At 47.6% G+C, this 19,946-nt stretch overlaps 2 protein-coding genes across 2 annotated transcripts in view; one reads left to right on the top strand and one right to left on the bottom strand.

Annotated features, from left to right (window-relative positions):
• The window catches only part of LOC105698013 (unconventional myosin-Ie), a 43,957-nt gene that overhangs the window by 17,043 nt on the left and 6,968 nt on the right, over positions 1 to 19,946 (bottom strand). The window contains exons 5-10 of the mRNA XM_012421835.1: positions 19,752 to 19,929; positions 19,249 to 19,411; positions 18,813 to 18,920; positions 18,567 to 18,695; positions 18,289 to 18,485; positions 18,015 to 18,182 (exon numbers count right to left, since the gene is read on the bottom strand). Of these exons, the coding sequence (XP_012277258.1) occupies positions 18,015 to 18,182; positions 18,289 to 18,485; positions 18,567 to 18,695; positions 18,813 to 18,920; positions 19,249 to 19,411; positions 19,752 to 19,929 (943 nt within the window). The remainder of the gene's footprint in view (positions 1 to 18,014; positions 18,183 to 18,288; positions 18,486 to 18,566; positions 18,696 to 18,812; positions 18,921 to 19,248; positions 19,412 to 19,751; positions 19,930 to 19,946) is intronic.
• Positions 218 to 17,951, top strand: LOC105698015. The gene is made up of 2 exons (XM_012421839.1): positions 218 to 763; positions 16,311 to 17,951. The coding sequence occupies exon 2, from the start codon at positions 16,312 to 16,314 to the stop codon at positions 17,209 to 17,211; it is 900 nt and encodes a 299-aa protein (XP_012277262.1). The 5' UTR covers positions 218 to 763; position 16,311; the 3' UTR covers positions 17,212 to 17,951.

Raw genomic sequence — 19,946 nt, 5'->3', positions numbered from 1 at the left:
TCATTAACCAAGTTACGGTCGCGTTAACAGAATTTCAATTAAAAATTTCAGCGGGCCGTGTAGCGATCAATTTGGGTATAATAAACGAATTGGCGGAAGAAAAAGTCGTCCGATTAATCCCGATGAGGGATTAAAAAGTATAAAGGTAATCGTTGATAGCCGTATTAATGAAATTTTGCGGAAGGTCCGGGGCGGGTGGGGAGGGTCGCCGGGGGAGGGGGGCGCGTGCGCGGAAATCGGCCTTCGGAAAGGGACGAAAAGAGCAGATCGAGGGCGGTGGGGATCGAGATTCGAATACCCCGGTCGAGCGCACGCTTATGGCGAGCAGCGAACCGGTGGTGGGAGCGAAGTAGATACCTACTACTTCACTTTGCTATTACATTACCTTCACTCAATCCGGCGGTGCAGTGCACACAAAACCTTTCGATCCTTCGAGGCGCGCGAACGCTCCGCCGAGGATCATGGATCGAGCGATCGAGATCTGCCGGGTGGATCTCTCCCTGTAGACCGAGTAGAGCGCGTCGAGTGATCGGCCGAGAGGTGCCCAGTATAAATTAAATCCCCCGACTAAAAGAAAATCCCGCAATCACCGAGGAAGCGTTTCTTTTTCTCGACTCGTCATCGAGACGAGTCGTCTCGTCGATAGTTCCTCCCCCGGGGAGAGATTCGGTGCCGAGAGTGTCTCCCGAGAGGAAAGTGCGGACCCAGTTTGACAGCAGTTTCCCGAAGGTGAGATTCCACCCCGAAGGACGCACCGAGACAGGTACGTGGATTTCCTGAGAGGAGTCGAGAGCTCTCCTGGCGGTTTATCCAGATTTTTAGGATTTTTCGGGGCTTTTTTTTCTATTTCTGCTTTTCCGCCCGGGGTTTGGTCCCTCTGCTCATTTTTTATTATATAAATCGGGGGAAGGGAGGCGAGGGCTCCATGAGCCGGCAGGGGGTACCTGTCGATTGCACGTCGCGACTCTCGCAGCTGCGAATCCGCTTTGCTCCCGAGACCAAGGCTGGGAGTGAATTTCGCAAAAAGCGCGCGGAAGGGTAAATCGATTCCGCGAGGCATGTCGCGTGTTCCTGGGAAATCGGCGCACCGGGTGCCATGGGATGGCGATCGAGGTTTCTCGTACCGTAGACGAGCCGACGTCCTGGCGAGAAACGTTCAGTGGCCAAATGTGGTTCTAATTAATTTCCGGAAAATTGCCGGGCTAACGGAAGTCGGGAAAAAAGTTGACGCTGCGAGGACACGTCGGGGGGACCGGGGAATTATTTGAAGGATGGAGAATGCGGCTTAGTAAATTAGACACGGTGGATATGTAACGAGTAAGGCAAAGTAAACGTTTGCCGCGCTCGACCGCGGGGAAGATGCCGATTAATATTAATTCGACCGGGTCGCAAATGAGCCGCGATCTAAAGTACTCCGATATAATCAAGTAGCTGTAAAAAATGTCGGTGAGCTATCCGGGGAAAATAAAAATAGTGTCTTAAATCGGACGCGTAAATATTCCAGAAAGGAAATGTCTCAGGTTTGACCCAAGCCCAGAAAAGAGACCCTTCGAGTGAAATAAAAATACGGGGGAATTATTTCGGACCCTGCTAAATCGGTACCGAGGGCCAAGCGACGAAGCACCGCAACAAGTGTGCAAGCGCCATCGGAACAAACGCGGCGGCCTTAAAGTTCCTTTGAAAGTCGGTCCAAAAATAGGAGGAACACCTGGGGCATCTTGACCAGGCCTAAAAACCATCATTAAATCCAGTGCTCCAACATTTGCAAGCCACCGAGCCAGATGGAGTAACTCGCTCGAGAGGGCACGCGGAAACGCGCGCGCTTCGGTTTCAATTAAGCAGCGTCTCCTTACTTGACGTTTAATTGCCAGAACATGGAAATTTATTCGAAGGGGCTGCAAGGGGGAGGGTAAAATCTGAGAGGCTAAAATCGTCGGCGTTGACGAGCAATACACGGAAAAGAGCAGGAACGTCGGAGGATGCGCCAAATCGGGAACGCCTCGGAGTATGTAAATCGGGACCGGGGAATAAATTCGAGCTCTGGGCATCTACTCGACTCGGTGCGGATAATTGAACGGCATTATTGGTGGGTGCGCGGCTTCTTGTTCTCCCCAGGTACCGATGGTAAACGTACCGTAAGATCGTTAGAGATTCACGCGGGGGAATTTCAGCCGCTTTAGTTACATCTCGAGAATTCGAGACGCTCTTCCGTGTATGGGTCGAAGGACGAGTTTCCTCCTGGGCGTAAGCTCGATTACGATATACGGTTCGATGCATAATTAATGAGGCCTCGAAACGTGATCCGAGCTTCCCAAGACCGTGTCGCTGCTGCTTTCAATCATTTCTATGAGCCGCGTTATGACGTGCAGACGACGCCGTTCGTCGGAGGTATCAAGAAAAATTGGCAATATATGATCGCTAGCGCGAAAATTGCCTTGTTTATCGATAATTGCCTCAGCCCGAGCGGCCTTGTAATTCATTCTATTTTTGTCAAACAACCGGTCTTGCGAGGAAGTGATTTCACTGAAAATGCAGGAGCGTACGCGAAGTTTTCAAGCGGTGATTTGATGGAAGACTGAATCTATGCTCGGTATATCTGGGAAGACTGAGGGCCCTGTTGTTTAATTTATTATTACCTACAGACGTGAAATTACGGAACGAAGTATTCTACCGAATATATTGTCGATGCAAAAATGGAGCTTTCGTGTCAATTCAACGTTTCGCCCGGTGCACGAGAATAAACGGAGAGAACTGCTTTGAGAGTTGCGAGTCAAGAAACGAATTTCGCTCCGGGCCCCGGAGAGCGGTTAGTATGACAGTAGGACATTAAACCATGTTCCAGTTTGTAGATGAATTTTATGATTAACCCGGACGTTCTGGATGTCCCAAGCTCAATTAAGCTTCACTCGACCTCGTTGTCCATGATCGATTGGATTCAAGTCGGTGGAAATTAAATGGGAGTTGGCAATCGCGAAAAAGGCCGGCGTAATTGCCGGGTCACGTCAAATCTGCATTAGCTCGGGCATTAACATAAATCCTGAACGTTTATGAAATATTTTTATAACCCTCGCATAAACTGCCGGCTTCGAATTATAACTCATTATAGCGGGTGTCCCATTGTCGGAGAATGCGGTCAATTCCGGCAATTTGTAATATGTGCGACATGTTCACAGGTCGCTGATTTAGCGGCCGTAATAACGATAAACACAAGAACCGTGACGGCGTTTATGCCGTCGTTAGATTATCAAGAGGACGTGTAAATTGTTTATCTCGAAATTCTGACGGGACGCGAGACGGATAGCAAGAAATTACGCGTTAATTATTTTTCCTTGCCGATCATTAAATAAATCCTTGGTTACCTAACAAGAATTGCTACATTTTATAGGCAGCTGATAGATGCAAGGTTCGCAACTTTTCTTCTTTTTTTCTTTTTCTTTTTTTCTTCCACTTTATGAAACTCGATTTCGCAAGGAACGTACAAATCGGGACTATGTTTTATGAACCTAATCGCGAGGTCGATTTAAAAACAATTTGGAATGGCATTAATATTAATGCTTCCATACCCTGACGAAGCGAATTGCGAAGGTTTTGAAACGACAGTACGCCGACCATGACGGATGGAACTTTCTTCCAGAAACCAACACTGAAGTAAACGACGAAAGTAATTCTCCTGGTAATTCGATGCTGTCGAGATGTTTCGCGACATTTAAAAAAAAGGAAAAAAATGGAAAACATTAAATATAAATTGTCGATCTCTTTCACGAGACATTCACTATAAAGGAGTTACGCAACATTCCGGAGCCCAATCGATCCGAGGGAAAAATAAATCGTTCGAAATGAATAATTCCGAAGTTCCCACGTTTAAACCCAACACGATAATTCTTTCCCATTTCTCTTCGCACTCCCACCGTTGAAGAGAGGGAATAAACCTTTAACATCGAGCGCAACAATCCCCCTAATTTTCCAAAGGTTGGCACCGTCCCCGGCAAACCATCCGTGCAAATCCCTCGAATTAAACCAATTCCACAGATAAATGAGCAAGATCGATAAATCTCATTTCCGGGTCGTGCAAAGTGTGTACTCATTCACATAAATTTAATTATAATCGGTTAAAGTGATCCCAGTGATGGATTGCGTTGAAGATTCGCTTATCCGGTTCCCATTTTACCTCTTTTCAGTCCGATAATTGAATCTCCACCTCGTGGGAAAAAGAATCAAATCACGATCGTGCCTTCTCCGAATTCTCTCGTTAATAGCGATGACAATGATTTTTTAGTATTCCCGAGTGAAAAAAAAAAATAGTCCCATGTAGAATACAGCGTGTACATAACTTTATAATTGATATCTACAAATCTGAACGTCCTTCGGGAGGTATCGTCAAAAAATCGATCGCCGATGCCGCGCGTTCGCAAATTTGACTTTTCCGCGCAGACATTGCGCAGAAAAAAAAAAAGGGATTTAGCGGATTAAAGCGAGGCGGTTCAGATTTTTAGCCCGATGTAACCCAAACGTCCCTGATTTTCCAAAGGTCGGCAAAGGATGATTTGCCGCAAATCATCCGAGCAGATGCCTCGAATCGAATCGATTCCGCGTTAAACGGGCTCCGCTTTGCGTGCGAATAACCTCGTTTCGACAATGAATAGAATTTGTAGCAATTCGTGTAAATTTCCTCCCGAGCGAAATAAATTACGGCGTAAACCCGGAGGGATCGGATTTAATGTCAAATACGTTTTTCCTTTTTTTTTTTTTTCGCATTTGGAAGCTGCCGCCCAGTTTCATCAAAGTAGAGTGGAATAATAAGCATTTATCTCTTTTATCGTGAAAAAGTCGACTTGCCCGCAACAAAGAACGGATAACCGCGCGGTGACACAAGCGTCCCTGATTTTCCAAAGGTCGACATCGTTCACGGGAAATCGCCGGGCAGAATCCACGAGGCGAATCAATTCGGCGATAAAGAGGCAGAACCCCGGATAACCTAATTTCCCCCGTGAATAAAATCCGCAACAATTCCGACCGAGGTAAATCCTTCGACCCTGAAAACGAGGTCGGGCCCGCGCGCTTGCATTTTTCTCCATTTTCCTTGCATCCCCTTCAAGGCACCACCTTGACCGCCACACATACGGAATAGAAATCGTGGTCTTACGGTACGCTAAGAAAATAAATTGAAAAAAAAAAAATAAACGGACCTAGTGCGAGGTTTTTCGCATTACGTCCCCGAATCCTCTACCTTGCCCTCCACGTGTACGGAGTGCGCGATCTCGCGAGGCGCGACATTAAAAAAGATGATAAGGAAACGGATAAAATGAATGGACCTCGCGCAAAAGAGGACGAGTGTATCCCTGATTTTCCTCGGGTCGCGGCATCGTTTTTCGCGGATCGTGGCATCGTTTTTCGCCGATCGCCCAAGATCCCCGGAATGGGATCTCAATTCCGCGATAAATGGGCGCGACCTCACGTACGAGTAATCTGATTTCCAGCGTGTCGGCGATGGGGACGCGATACCACGGGGTTTCTGCCGGTGATTCAAAGGCGTAACAAGGTTCGCCGGGAAATTTACGAGAGGCCGTTCGCGTTAAGGTGGAAACATTGTTCCCGACGAAGCCGAGCCCGCGATTCCCCGACGACGGGATGGAAGGAGAGAGAGAGAGAAAGAGAGAGAAATCGCGAGGCGATCTGTAACGAAGCGAGAGGGAGAAGGTAAAGAAGGGGGCCACGAGCCTTGACCACTCTCACTTTCCTGCCGTCGATTTAATCTCCTTGCCGGAGCCTCGTTCCTTGGTCCTACTCTTTGACTTCCCTTATTTTAAGGAAACGCTCCGACCGGACTCGAGGAAACCCCGTCTCCTCGGCCATTCCGCGCGGAAAACGCGGACGGACGTTTCCCTGCCGACGATTTAATCTCGAGATCCGGATCCTCCTTTTTGGTCCTTTGGTAAGACTTCTGACGTTTCGACTCGGCCACGTGGTCGTCTTTTATTTCGGAGCCCCCGCGCTGACGTCTCACGCGGAAATTACGAATCGACGTTTCCTCGTCGGCGTTTTAATCTCCCCAATGAAGTCCCGTCCCTCTCGTTTCTTTCGGCCCGTCTCGACCTTCCTTATTTTATGGAAAAGGTTCGAATCGACCGTGGAAAGACCTGCCAGCTCTACGCGAAGTCCTCCCTTTTTCTTTTTCCTCTCCCTTAATTTCGCGCGAGAAGTGGGAATCGAGATATTTTTGCCTTCTCTCCCGAACCCCATTTCGCGGTTTTTCCTCCGTCTCGGTCTCCTTTGCATAAGGAAAGTGCCGACGTTATCGCGAAGGGTGACGTTTCACGCGGAAAATGCGGACGGGGAGGAATGCGTTTCAATTAGCGCTTAAATATACCTCGAGTGAAATTGTACGAGAAATATATTGGCGATATATTTCAATCATGCCGCGTACGTTAGGTTTAATGGGACAAGCACGATCCTCTGTACGCGCGAGTTGGTCGCTCGGCATGAGAGAAAAGTGTATCGCCGATCTTTCTTTCCTTCTTAAATATCGTTTGACGGGATGGCGTAAACCCAGCCGTGTTATGGTAAAGGTACATCTAGAGTGGGCATTAAGAGTTGGGTAAGTGACGAGTACCTGTATAATGGGGTGTTGCAGAAGTGCACATTTGTCCTGCAACACACGGTATTGCGACACGCGATGGAGACCTGACGCAAGTACATTTCCCACGCCCAGGTCCTTTATCAACTCGAGTTCCATTGGCATTCGCGTTTTCTAAATCCGTTCTGAAACGGAATATCCGATATGCTCCGATTTATCCCCACGATTACGACTCTACGATGATTTTACGATTTTAAATGGAATTCCCATTCGCGGTGATAAAGGTGTTGGATAAAATTCCCCGCGCACCGCGTCAGGATGGGTCGAGTCAATTTCGAAAAGCCCGTCATCCCGTTTGCAACGATCAGCTGTAGGATGTTATTTTCTGTCGTTCGCTCCACGTGGGATGTAATTTACATGACATACGCGATTTCACGCAAAATCGATTCGATCTGGTCCGGGATGAAAATGCTTAACAGAGTGCAAACCTATACCACGATAACGTCCTGTACCAAATCCAACTGCCCCTCGGTGGGCACCTGCAACGATATATGACAATCCTTTTAACCGCGTAAATGATTCACCTGAACCGTAAAAATCGGGCAGTTTTCGGTCCCCTAGCTCCTCGTCACTTTAAAAAGCAATAATTCACAAGACCGAGAGTGGGCTCGAGCAGAATATGAAATTTCCCGCGTCCATCGAACATCGCAGGACAGCATTTATCCACGATGCGATATAATAGTTCGCCTCGGCAGGACCGATAATACTTTCCTCGGCGATATGAAGTCAATACTTCGCCGACCGAGTACACGTCCCATCGATATGACTCACGCCGGGCTCGTTACACATTTACGTAGGACTACGTGGGCCGGACCAGGTGCAAGAGAGCTCCTCCCAACAATCTATCTCCCAAAAAGAACTGACTCTCAAAATATTCCGGTTAAACGTCCCAAACAACTGGATTTCATTCCTCCACCCAAGAGCCATGCTTTGTGTAGAATCAACAGAATTTTTTATCGATTCAACCGAATATGCTCTCTGCCTTTGGAGGGGTCCAGGTGCAAGTTTGCGACGGGGAAAAAAGGGACTGGCGAAGTGTTGACGAAAAAGTCGATCCTAGATATCCTGGCAGGATCCTTCCCTTGCGAAAGCCTCCCCTCGTAGATTCGTATACCGTTACCGCTCAGGCCATCAAAATATCTCGCGTGTTGCACCTCCTTTTCTTTACGGCCTGTAAAACATTCAAAGTAGCTGGTAGGTAGCTGCGATCTTCGGCAGAGCGAGAGATTGCGGGACAGTGGCACCGTTATTCGCGTTATGCCTATTTGTTGGACTATCGGTGAGCCCGTTTCACCGCAAGCATAAAGCTCAAGCTCTTCGGCTTATCCCGTGCAATCCACGTGGCGGATCGGCTTTTCGACGTCGCAGTCGAAACTAACCGTGAACCGCGGCTTCAAGGATGGCCAGGTGCCCCTTCGTACCTGTCGAGCCGAACAAATGGACCGAAAATGTCAATGGTCCTATTTTAACTCCCTTTCTTCCGCCATTCGCCGGTTTTTAGTGACCCTGCCCCTTTAAATCGCTTTTATACGACCCTTGCCCCGTGACAATGGAGACCGACCACCAGAGTTTGATAACGCCCGAGTTTAATCAAACCTACTCCCCGTGTAAAGACAATTAACGCGCGTCGAGTTGAAACTAAAGAGTCTTCGAAAGAAGCCGACGGGATATTTTTTTCATCAACGATCGATTTTATGGAACTTCAAAATAAACCGCTTTTTTACCCATCGAAGCTTGAACCTGGGATCCAGGGGGGATGCAGTCATAACCCAGGCAGTAAAAATCCTGATAATGGGTATTCTGACAAATTGAAATTCCCGCCGGGTCGGATTTTCAGGAATGTTCCCCCGGTTTTTTTTTCTATTTTATTTTATTTTTTTTTAAGTACCATAAAAGCGAAGGCGGACCGCCTACCAATTGCGCTGACGCGCCTCCTGTCGCTCGCAATTGTGGACATTTCCCGTCGAGTTTGAATTTTCGAATAATTGCGAGCAGGGGATATCGACTTATCGGGAATTTGATGGAAGATTTATCTTACGGCTAGCGATTTTCGATTATCGGCTCGGTAGCGAGAATGGTCGCGGCTCCGCTCCGGAAATCGTCATTAACGCGAGGAACCTCGTTCACGGAAGCCGGGTACCTTTAATCTCGATCAAGGCACGCTGGAAGAAAAAAAGGTCCGGATCATATAAGCGGAGAAATCGGCAAATGAGTATATATTTTCGAGGACCGGTCCTCGGGTGCCCGGACGTACGGGAAATGCGGAGAAAGTTCGCGGATCAAATTGTTCGGTCCGGATCGAAAGGGTGATAGGTAGAAGCGAGTCCGCCGAGTCCTTATTAAGAGTTTTACGTAAGCCCTTACATTGTTCCACGTATACGGTGCCGAAATGGCAAAAGGATCCGTCAAAGGATTTCGTCTCTCCCCTGTGATAATTACAGGCCTCGGACAAAACCTAAAATTTCATCTCGAGCACCGTTTATTCCCCCGTCACTCGACCGAGTGGCGAAGCATTGTTTGCGGCATTGATCGAGGCTGCTTGGCCAGAAATCGAAGTTCGAACGGTCGGGTAATTAACTGGAGGATTTAAATGATTTCCCGGGGAAGGGTGGATTTCTCGTTGGTTTTTACGACGGGCAGGGCTTCCCTCGTTATCGCGCCGATTATGGAGCAATTTATGGCGGCGAGGAGGAGTCGAAGAAGACTCGATGGGTGAGGACGAATCCGTCGAGGAGGCGTCCCAATCCGCGGGATTCGCGATCCCTGGAGGGCGGATTCACGCGTGCTCGAGGCGATGATCTTAATTACGACCCCCCACGGGGATGGGGCACCACAATGGAGACGAGAGACCCGAAGTAAAGTCGGATCTTGTCTACCACCGACAGGGAGTAATTTACCCTGAGCGAGTAAATATCGGCGGCAGATCCAATAATCGCTCGTTACCAAGGCGCGAACAATGTGCCAGGAATATTCACGATTGGGCGATAATCGCCTGTAATATTTGGCCGGGATTATTTATCGGGGGACCGAGATATCCGAGATATTTCCCGACTCGGTCTCGACAGAGGGAGGCTGCGAAAAAGTACAATTACTTGTCGACCTCTTTGAAGGCTCCACTCCGGAAGTCGGGAGAGATTCCACCGTGTTGACTTTTCCCCTCGCGGTAAACGTACCTCGAACTCGTGCGATTTTTTAATAAACTTTCCCGGGAAGGTATGAGAGGAATTAATGAACGCGATATCAAAGCGGAACTATTTTCATGCCCCGCCGGTATTTACATTAAAACTATTCGACGTGCTCGGCCGGAATAATTTGGAGAATGCGCGAGCTCGTGCCCATTTTTGGTATATTAATAATCCGGGCTCCGTACGGTGTTCTACATGCGGATAAAAGAATTGCCCGCGGCGTATTGTTGTGTCACATCTCGCACGGCCTCGCTTTTTTCTTTTCCGCTCTTTCACTCCACCCTCTACCCCCCTCTCTATCTATAGATCCTCCCAGCGCACCTTACCGATATGACCTACATAAGGGGAACATCGATCGCACCTGCGGAGACAATCTCGGTCTACCGATCTCAATTGAGAGCAGACTGCCGGTCGCAAACCGCATCGGATGCAAAAGGATCGTCGCGACGAAGGAAAGGGAGATGGACGATCGAACGTCTCGATCTTCGATCCCGATTCCGCCTCGGCTCGGCCCAGAAATGACAAATTTAATCGAAAACTCAAGACCCTGCGGAAATATTCTCTAAAAAAAATACAAGTCGCGGCTTATACTCTTGGAGTATCGAAAAAAAAATTAAATACCAATGGACCGAGGGGAAGGAAGAGGGAATAAAATGTGGAAAGGAACAAAGACGGTGTAACAGGTAACAGGTGGAGCGAGTAATGCACTTCGCGAGTCCGCTCGCATTCTAGTCGAACGAGAGGCTATAAACAATTGGCCTGGAATAACGAGCGATCCAAGAATAGATCAATATGAGCAACGAGAACGGACTCGATTCCGGAATAGATCCGATTTCTCGCGAGATCCCGGGATAGCGACGCGCGGAAATAGGCGCGGAAAAATCGGCGCACCTGGGCGGGATTTAATTTTAATTTTTATTTTAATTATTAACCCCCGAGGATTATCCCATTAACGGAAATCGCGTTTCGACGGGAACGTCAAGTCTCTCCGGATGGGCCGATCGATCGGCTTGAATGCGAGCAACGTTCACTCCGACACGGGGTTCTTTTCATCCTGCGAGCTTGACCGGCGGTCGATCGTGTCAAATTTTCGCACGAATGGCCGCAAGTACACGCTCGACGCCCCGTTCGCACTAAACGTGCGTCCGTGCGTGTGCAAAATTGAATTTCCATGCCCACTCTTGTACGAGCGGGACGATCGGGCGTTCCGTACGCGCGAGTTAATTGGTAGTTGGTTTGCTCGCTCTTGCACGCCCGTGTACGATATGTCGGTTCACGCCGTTTGCGTGGAAGTGCGCGCAAATAAATTACATTTTGTTGCCTCTCGTCCCGCCTTTCACGGCGCGGCGTTAAAACGGGCATTTGGTTAATGAGCGTCCAGCGCGGGAGAATCAATCGGCGGGGCGTTGAGCAGCTTGGTCGGCTCAGAAAGTCTTGCCCCCGAGGAAGTATTCCGTAAAAAAGCCGATTCTCAATTTCATACGATCAACTTTCATCCGGGAAATCGATAGTTTCCATATACGACTGTCAAATGTTGAGCAGGGACGCGAGTTCGCGACCATGGAATAGCTAAAGGTAGTGGCGAGACAAGGAAGTGCGACAGGGGAAGACTCGAGATTAATTCCAGAATTAGCATCAATTTGAGGGGGAAAAAAAAAAAGAAAAAAAATTAGTACCGGTAGTACCGGTAGTACCGGAAAGCGAGGAAATGATCTCGCCGTTTCCGCGGCTCGGCCGTTTCGAGTTCCCAGGTTTCTCCCGGATTTCGAGGGCTCGTCGGTTTTTCCCGAAGAAGAGCTCGCCGCTCCCTCGAAAGCCTGGGAAACTAAGCTCTAGAGTCGCCCCGTAAACCGCGAGGTCCCCCATTATTTCCTCGCGACCGCGGAATAGGCACTTCGATTCGGGTTTCCGACTTTCGCGGGAAAAGAGAGATGCTTTCCTCTGGCGGGCCGTCGAGGGGCGACGCCCTCGGGGTTACTCGATTACATTAATTCGCCAGCCGATAACGGGGAAAGGGCTAATCGGCCGGGGAAAGAGGCACTCCACCGTGGCGGAAGTGCCGACCGGTTCCTCCAGGCACCGGAACCGCCTTAACGGCCGCCTCGAAACTCGATTTCGTACGTCCCTTCGATCGGCGATTCCCCCAATTATTGATATGTCGATTACCTATCTCGAGTAACCCTCGACATAGGAGTGCAAAGAGTCGAACCGCCCAAAGGGGGGCGAGGACTAATTTTCAAAATGCGTGCAATCTACCTCGTTAAACTCAATCGAGAGGGGAATCCTGGGGAAGTAAATTGCGGATTCGCGGTTCTTGGGCTTGGGCAAACACCTCGTAACGAATGGAAGCTACGCGCGGGCACGATAAATACTCGACTCGGCACTTGGCGTAATTCCGCTGTCCGTCCTACCAAGATGCGACTCCACCGTGAAACCGAAACTCGACGGTCTCCTCTATGGATCCGCGTTTACTCTTGTCGAGTCGGTCGTTCGTCCGCTTCCAGTGATGTCGCGGTACCAGGAGAAAACACGGCAAAAAGGAAAGTATCGGCCGAGATGTCGCAAAAGTTTCTCCCTTAGAACTTCCCACGGTATCCTTAACTACCTTGAATGGCTTAAAGTCGCGTTAAGTCCGCGCGAGAAGGGAAAATTGATACGAAAAATGACAATGCCTCGGATCGCAGATACGAGATGGAAGTTCCATGCTCCTGGAAAGTCTTCGTTGAAATCCCGAGATCGCTCTCAGGATTTCCTAATTGGACGAGAGAGTCGTATTTTGCCATACTTGCATTTCGCGAGGAACGTTTCGGGCTCGTCGACGATGCGCGGTTCGGCCTCTGATATGAAAAGTGCCAACGAGTTGACAATGGGAATCTCGACAACGACTCGCGGGCCTCTCGACCCGGGGAAAAATCCATATTTCCAGGATATACCGAAATGGCCCGCGGGAGTCGATCGCGTCCGGGCTTCGATTTTATCGGCCATTTTATTCCCCTCTTCGGTAACGCGTCGAGATGCAACGAGCCACGGGAGGGAAGACTCGGAACCTTCGGGAAGTGCCCGTGGGAGAATCCCAACAACCGGGTACTGTTATCACCGCAAGAATTGTTCCGCCTTGATAGGCGACGTTTTCCTCGCATCTCTTCTCGCTCGCCGTATTCCTCTGTACTGTTACCCCGAGCATATTGGTACTTCGTATCACCTCTAAACGGGTTTGGTTTACGGGCAAAAACGAGGTGCCGTTTATCCACTTCGCGCCTCGCAAGAATATATGCGAGAGTATGACCCCCAGGAATAAAGATGTACCAGTTGCCACTTAGAGACATCTCGCGTTTCCCCGACCTCTAGATAAAAAAATCCCGCTCCAATGTGCACTTCTCGAAGGATGCGTCTCCTAGGACACGTCATTTATGAATTATGGAAATGACTTTTCAATCCCATCCGACTTGGCAAGGACCTACTCGATGGACGCGATCGCCACGTGCGTCCACGTTGGCGCTCTCGTTAGACCGAGCGGTGAACGTTCACCGGGGCAACGAATGCACTTGCACTTTTTAAGAAAACCAGTTACCGCGGTAAACCGCATACCTGGAGAACTCTATAGGTGTATCGGGGCAAACCGCACCCAACGGCGGGCAGGTGTCAAATGGACGGTGAAAAAGCTGGTCTTCCGTTATTCCCTCAACGGGTCAGAGGAAGAACTCGACGACTAATGGTCGCCGCGTGGGTCGTCGTTCCAGAGCGGAATTAACAAGACCTATTATCACCTTTTCTCTATCTCGACGAGCCGACACCGGAAACCGGGCGGGACCATACGCGGAAGTGCCGTTTCTTGCCCCGGAAAAATCGAACGCATTAAGTGAAAAGCTGCAGCGAACGAGACACGCGATCGTTTTGTAATAAGTCGAGCTACATAGCAGCGTTATGGAGAAACGGATATGCCCCCTAAAATAACATTCCCCGGTTAATGTCGGACCGAGTCGGTTCTTCCCAGGAAATGGGGAAATTTTCCCCTTGGAAAAGTAACGCGGATGGTCCGATTGGATTTCCTCATAGGACTCGATTTCCTCCCCATACGCTCCACACCCAGCGGCGAATTCAGGATTGACTGATAAACGCGGACGAAAAGCGGATTAATAGGGTAGCGATCGATGGAGTGTTAATTCGGATGTTTGGCAAACCGTGAAGCCCGTTTCCCGGATTTCCATGGTGCACCAAATATCTGGTTAAGGAAAGTCATTCGGGGAGTCGGTGATTTCCAAAGCTAGCCATTAACGAAGGAGTCGTGCAAACAATTTCGGTTTACTATCCTTTAAATCGTCAAATTCAGGGTCGAGGGGCGGTTGGATCAACTGGTGTCCAGTTGGCAAAAATAACGCAAACGGTTTCGTCTAGCTGCGAAATATCGCCAGGTGGGGAATTCGAAATCGGCGAGGGAGGTGATCAAGAAGGGTGGAAAGGATTAATTGGACTCAGGGTCGGCAGAGTGTTAACCCTTTGGGGTCGATGCCGCCACAGTGGCGGCATTCGCAAGTCGTCCTAGAAGTCGCCAGGCTGGCGGCATGATGTCAATGATCATGAAACAGCTTTCTGTAATTTGTACATATAAATTTGCTCCGACCAGAGTACTCCCATCGGAGAAATTTGCCGATCGCAAAGGGTTAATACGGTCTCGTCTGGCCGACCACGAGGCGTTTCCTGGATTCGGGTCAAGCAGGGAATATCCGGTTAACGAGAGTCATCGGACGAATTAGAGTGTTTTCCAAAGGCAGCCACGAGGCGAAGGGTTCGACGTGGTGCTCGGAGTAACGAGAGAGCTCGACTCGAGGAGTTCCCTTCCGGGCTGGGAATCGGAGCGCCGAGATCGTTAGCAGGGCGAACGCTCGATGTTTCTCGGCAAACAAAAGTTCCTCCGTCTAATAACCGGTCGCAGGTTAACGAGCGGGAATATAAACTGGCAGAAAGAAATTTCAAAGTCCCTAGGCCCGGGCGTTCCACTCGCCCGAGGTAACGAGGTTCGATCGAACTTCCCGCTCGATGAAAAAATCTGTGGCCGTGACGCCTTGGGTTCAAAGGATCGAGGCAAAGGCGAGGGTATTGCTTTGCACGGGATCTAATGACACTTCGGGACCTCTGGACCGCCGACCTCGTCTTTCTCTCCTGATTTTGCAAGACGACTCCACCCAACGGGGCGGCCCTCGTCGAGCGAACCTCGCTCAATCGTGGCGCCTTTAACGCTCGAATATCAATTTCCTTCAATTTTTGTCCGCTATATTTTCCACTGGAAAAACAAAAAAGATTAGTAAGTTAGTCGATGTGCAATGCATCCCTGACGAGGTCGCTCTTAACCCTGGATGATTATAGCTGGTGCCCTCGTTATTTATTAATTAACGATGGGACGTACGAGGACGTTTCCTACTCGCGGTAATCGCGGAGCAATCTGGTCTCGATTTGGTAATTTGAGAATATCTTCGTACACTCGCTTTTTGAGGTCATTAAAGATTCGCATGTACCCGGGTTAATTCGATGTCTAACATGCTGGGCTATAAGGAGATTCGATTTTGTCTCATAATAGGAAGCGATCAGTCGTTGTTTTAGAACTATTAATTTTATAAAAATCGAGGAGGGACGGGAACCGGGAATTACGGTTTACCGCAGTTGTTACCGCTGACAAACCTCCGCTGCATAAATTACAATACTACCATTAAGCACAGCTGTGTATGTCATAAAAGCGATATAATGGATCGCGTGCCGTTTAATCTCTCCCGTTATCGCCGCAATAATTGTAGGCATCACTGCGGTTCAAGATCACGCGGATAATTTTCGAATGGGTTGCGCCGATGATAACTAAAACGGGAAATAATTTCTCTGTGTATAATTAACGCGTCATTGTTGCCTAAACCAGATTAGCGAATGTCAAAGTAATACACGCGAGCGACGATTGGATCAAAATACAACAATCGATAATTTGTTTCCGTCAAAAAGTGCACGCATCGTTGCCTCCGATTTTATGCGGCCAGAAAGTGCGGACGATCGTGCGGAATCGCGAAAGGCCGATTGCTCAATGTCTCGTTAAAGGATCATTTCGAAGACACGTGCAGACTTCTTGCCAAATTGACCCGACTGGCCACCGTACATATGTACGATCCATTATGTAAGGACAAAAGAGAAATTGTAACATTTTTTTTTCTCCCGCTGGCCCGTAGTACGAGCTGACTTTCACCGCATTTAATAACACGTTGTTTCGCCTCCGCGCGATTATGTATATCACCTTCCGTGTATGCGAGTCTTGGGAATGCTGGACCGTACGAAGTGTGTTAATTGCACTTCTAAGTAACATTAACCGAGGAAGGTTCTCCGAATGGTAAATTGAAGGACAGGATGCTTAACGATACTCGTCCACATATTACGAATCACATAATATTTCAGGAAACCGCGTATAATATTGCACTATTTCTAAAAGTCTCAATTTAATTGGTCCATTGTTCCAGAATGACGAGAAAAATCTGCAACTGGCCATTGTTGTTCGTCCCGCTGGTGGAGCTCAGCCTCTCGGCCGTTGTGCTCCCAAGACCACCGTCATCGCCCAACCACATTCCAGGAGATTTTAAAACGATCGAGCCTAAGTTCTACAACGAGAAGGCCTTCTACTCGCAAAACACCAATGTCGAGAAGCCCGAGACCGACAATTATAGTCTCCTGGAAATTGAACTTCAGGGTACGGACCCTAATGTCATGAATCTTCAGGGTCTCCTGCAAGCGGTCCTGAAGCACGACGTAGTAGGGAATGAGTCACGGCCCAATCCGGAAATCGTGCCCAATTCTATTCTAGGAGTAAGAAACGTCGGCCCGGGAACAAATTTCCGTACGACGGCGTTCACCGACGTGGAGGATAAAAGTATTTTACTGAGTCCCCTGAGAATCCGGGATCTCGACGAGAAGCTCTACTATCTGAAGACAGGTAAGCCCAAAGTCTACGTAAATTTGCGCAGCCGCGGCGGAAGTTTCCAGAGAGACTCGACCGCCAGTCCCGAAGATGGATTCCTGAGATCTGCCCAATTTCTCGACCGCCAGAAGGAGAAATTGTTGGTAACAAAGAGCTACCGTCCAAAGAAATTCTACTCGGACCGTGGGGACATCCTCCCGGACGAGGAAAGTTACGGCACCCAGGAATATTCTACGAGAATGATGAATTTCGCTCCTTCCTACGACGCCGAGGTCCAGTCTACCACCGAGAGTTCGATGGTGACTTCCAGTGAACTTCCGAAACAGATACCGGCACCACCAAGCAGGAATCCTAATCAGGCTTTGCTCGCCCAAACGACGCCCGTGCAGAAGTACGCCTCCCACAGGACCGACATTTTGCCAGGGTACAGATTCCCCGAAGAGTGATTCTCCTAGGAGACAGAAGACACGAAGGTGAAGTGAACGCGAAGTCCTAAAGAATTGTACAAATATGTTTCAACCGAATCTGCGGATGGGTCGATTCGTTGAACCGCGGATAGATTTTCTTTTGATATCGATTAATGTATTCCTCCTCGATGATGCTATCGACTAGAACTGCGGCGGAATTTGCGGGGTTTTTATAATTTAATTAATAAGAACGGTTCATTTGGCGATGATCCAAGCCGGACGAATCGATGGTTGCACCGCAACAATGGATAAATGACTTGAAAACTTACTCCCCTAATTATAGTCGTAGCTGTGATTGGCTTTTCAAGAAGTACATTAGTTTTTAAGACTTACAATACCGTAGAGCGAATCTAAGGAATGCGTTGATGAGTCCTTAATTATTTATACAAATTAATATATGGCTGTACCATAGTAATAGATATTCGAAATGCGTGACTACACGTCCGAGGCAATGTTCACGTTATAAGGGGTCATTATGATATCATGCATTGTAGATAAATTACATTAATGATACAGGGACTATTTTTCATACTATCTTCATGTCATTAATTTTCGCCAATGTATAACTCTTCCTTTTCTCTAGTAGTTTCGTAATCCAATTAAGGTTTCTTTCCACATCGTTCAAATCGAAATTCATTCGTACCGATGATACTTAGATTAAATTCTTATAGATTATACTTTCGTCTATTAATAGGATTCACTCGATCAGCGCATTTTCAATCTCTAGTATAAATTAGCATTGTCAAATTAAATAAATCCGGGCAAGAATGTGAAAAACTTACCTGCTCTGCTTTCAAGGTAAGTTCGATGAAAATTTGTTGCAACTTCTCGTTCACGAAATTTATGCAAAATTGTTCAAAGCCGTTCCTTTCGAAAATTTCAAATCCGTATATGTCCAGAATACCGATGTTAAAACCATCTGCATTTGTTTCCATGGCGGCATTAATTCTCTGCACGAAATAAATAGCGTTAAAGGTGATCTTACGTGTACAGATAATTTTATTACAAACGTCTACGATAGTTGACCTCGTCAATTAATTCTATACTGGGACTTACTTTCACGAGATAGTCGAAAAGTCTGGCATAAATGTCTTTCGCTAACGCATCGCGAGTATAAAGGGCTTGTTCCACATTTAATGTCACATCCACGCTTTCCGATTGACTGCCCCATTTCGATTCAAATTCCCGTGATGTCAGTTTATGCGACAATTGCTCTGCTGATATTTCCAAAAGATACGCGGGAAAGTCCAGAACTGGAATAGAAAAAAAATTAAAGCATTATTCAACATTTTTGAGAAGTCCCTTATATTAAAATTAATATCTTGACTACTTACGCTGTTTATCTGCGACTTGAGAATAATTCCCGTTTTCGGAGAATTGAATATTTCCAATATGCAGTACCCCAGCCACCAGTTTAAAGATATCGGTTACATCACTATCTTGCATTCCCATAACACTCAACGCTGCAAACATAAAATGGAAAACCTTAGGTAATTGGAGTAATAAAGGAACGCTACGTTTCCTCACTATGGATGCCGCTTCAGAGGATAATACGCGCAATTATTCAATTATTCACTGACCTTTTAAAGTCTCCTGAAAGTCCCTCGCATCATTGGTACCATCCACTTTGTGATTACCTCCATAACTTAGATAATTATAATACTCAAGGTCTGTTAACCCGAATTCAGCTGGAAAAAAGTAAAGTGGGTCAGCGTGGTTTCACACATTAAAGAGAGAGAAAAAAAAGAGAAGTACATCGAGACATACTTTAGAGCACGTAAAAAAAAAAATTAAAATCCAAAATATAGAAAATTGAAGCCGTGAAGCAGATGTTACAAGTTAAGGTGGGTAACTCGATATGACAGGACGTGCTAAAATTAGGGCTCATCAATTTGCGAACTACGATTCGCTCGCTAGAGTACAATTATTAAGATATTACGATGTACTTCTGCCGTTAACACGGTTATAATAATATGAATTATGCTCTCAACTATCCCGCCCGTTTGCAAAACCTACTTTTCATTTGATGATTGGCGCCGGTAGTGAGTTGATAAAAAATATGGAAATTTCTTTCTCCTGGATTGTGGCACGTGACTCGGGATTTCTCCAGCAGGAAATTCGAGATTTTACCGCCGTTAGGTTGACCTCCAGCACCGAATTGCATCTCTACGTACTTCCCCTGCAAACGATAACATTCATACATATCAAGTTTATAGCTCGTAAATATATTTTTCCTACGGCATTCACGAACACCCGGACAAAAGCTGTTTCTCTCTCTAGATCGCGGAAAGTTATTTGCATATCACGCCAAGGTGCCGTGTTCCAGAGGGGAAGTGAAACCGGGCGGATCCGAGCTACGTATTCTAATAAGAAGCAAATTAGCTCCGCTTTCTCATTCTTTTACATGGGCGTAATAAACTCTTCGCGTCACTTGATCCACGCTATTCGTACAAACTGACGTGACGCAATTCTAGCATTGCTGGCCTTAAAAGATACGGTGTACTTATACATCTACGTACAAATCTACTGCTGTTATTATTCCTAACGGTCTTGGCGTTCCCGAAAGCTTCCAGAAGTGGATTTGATTCCAAGATGACGTCCTTCACGCGTTGCACTCTATCACCACCTCCGCTTACTTTAGCCACATAGGACATTATGTACTTTGCTGCCACGGTCTTCCCAGCTCCAGATTCTCCGCTGGAATGAAGGAGAAA

This window comes from Orussus abietinus, unplaced genomic scaffold, assembly GCF_000612105.2.
Source record: "Orussus abietinus isolate OABI.00-Male unplaced genomic scaffold, Oabi_2.0 scaffold1, whole genome shotgun sequence".
NCBI lineage: Eukaryota > Metazoa > Arthropoda > Insecta > Hymenoptera > Orussidae > Orussus > Orussus abietinus.
The sequence above is the reverse complement of the archived record's forward strand: the minus strand, read 5'-3'. Positions and strand labels throughout refer to the sequence as shown.

Coding starts and splice junctions, on each gene's coding strand:
- LOC105698015 (XM_012421839.1), top strand. CDS start 16,312: ATGACGAGAAAAATCTGCAACTGGCCATTGTTGTTCGTCCCGCTGGTG.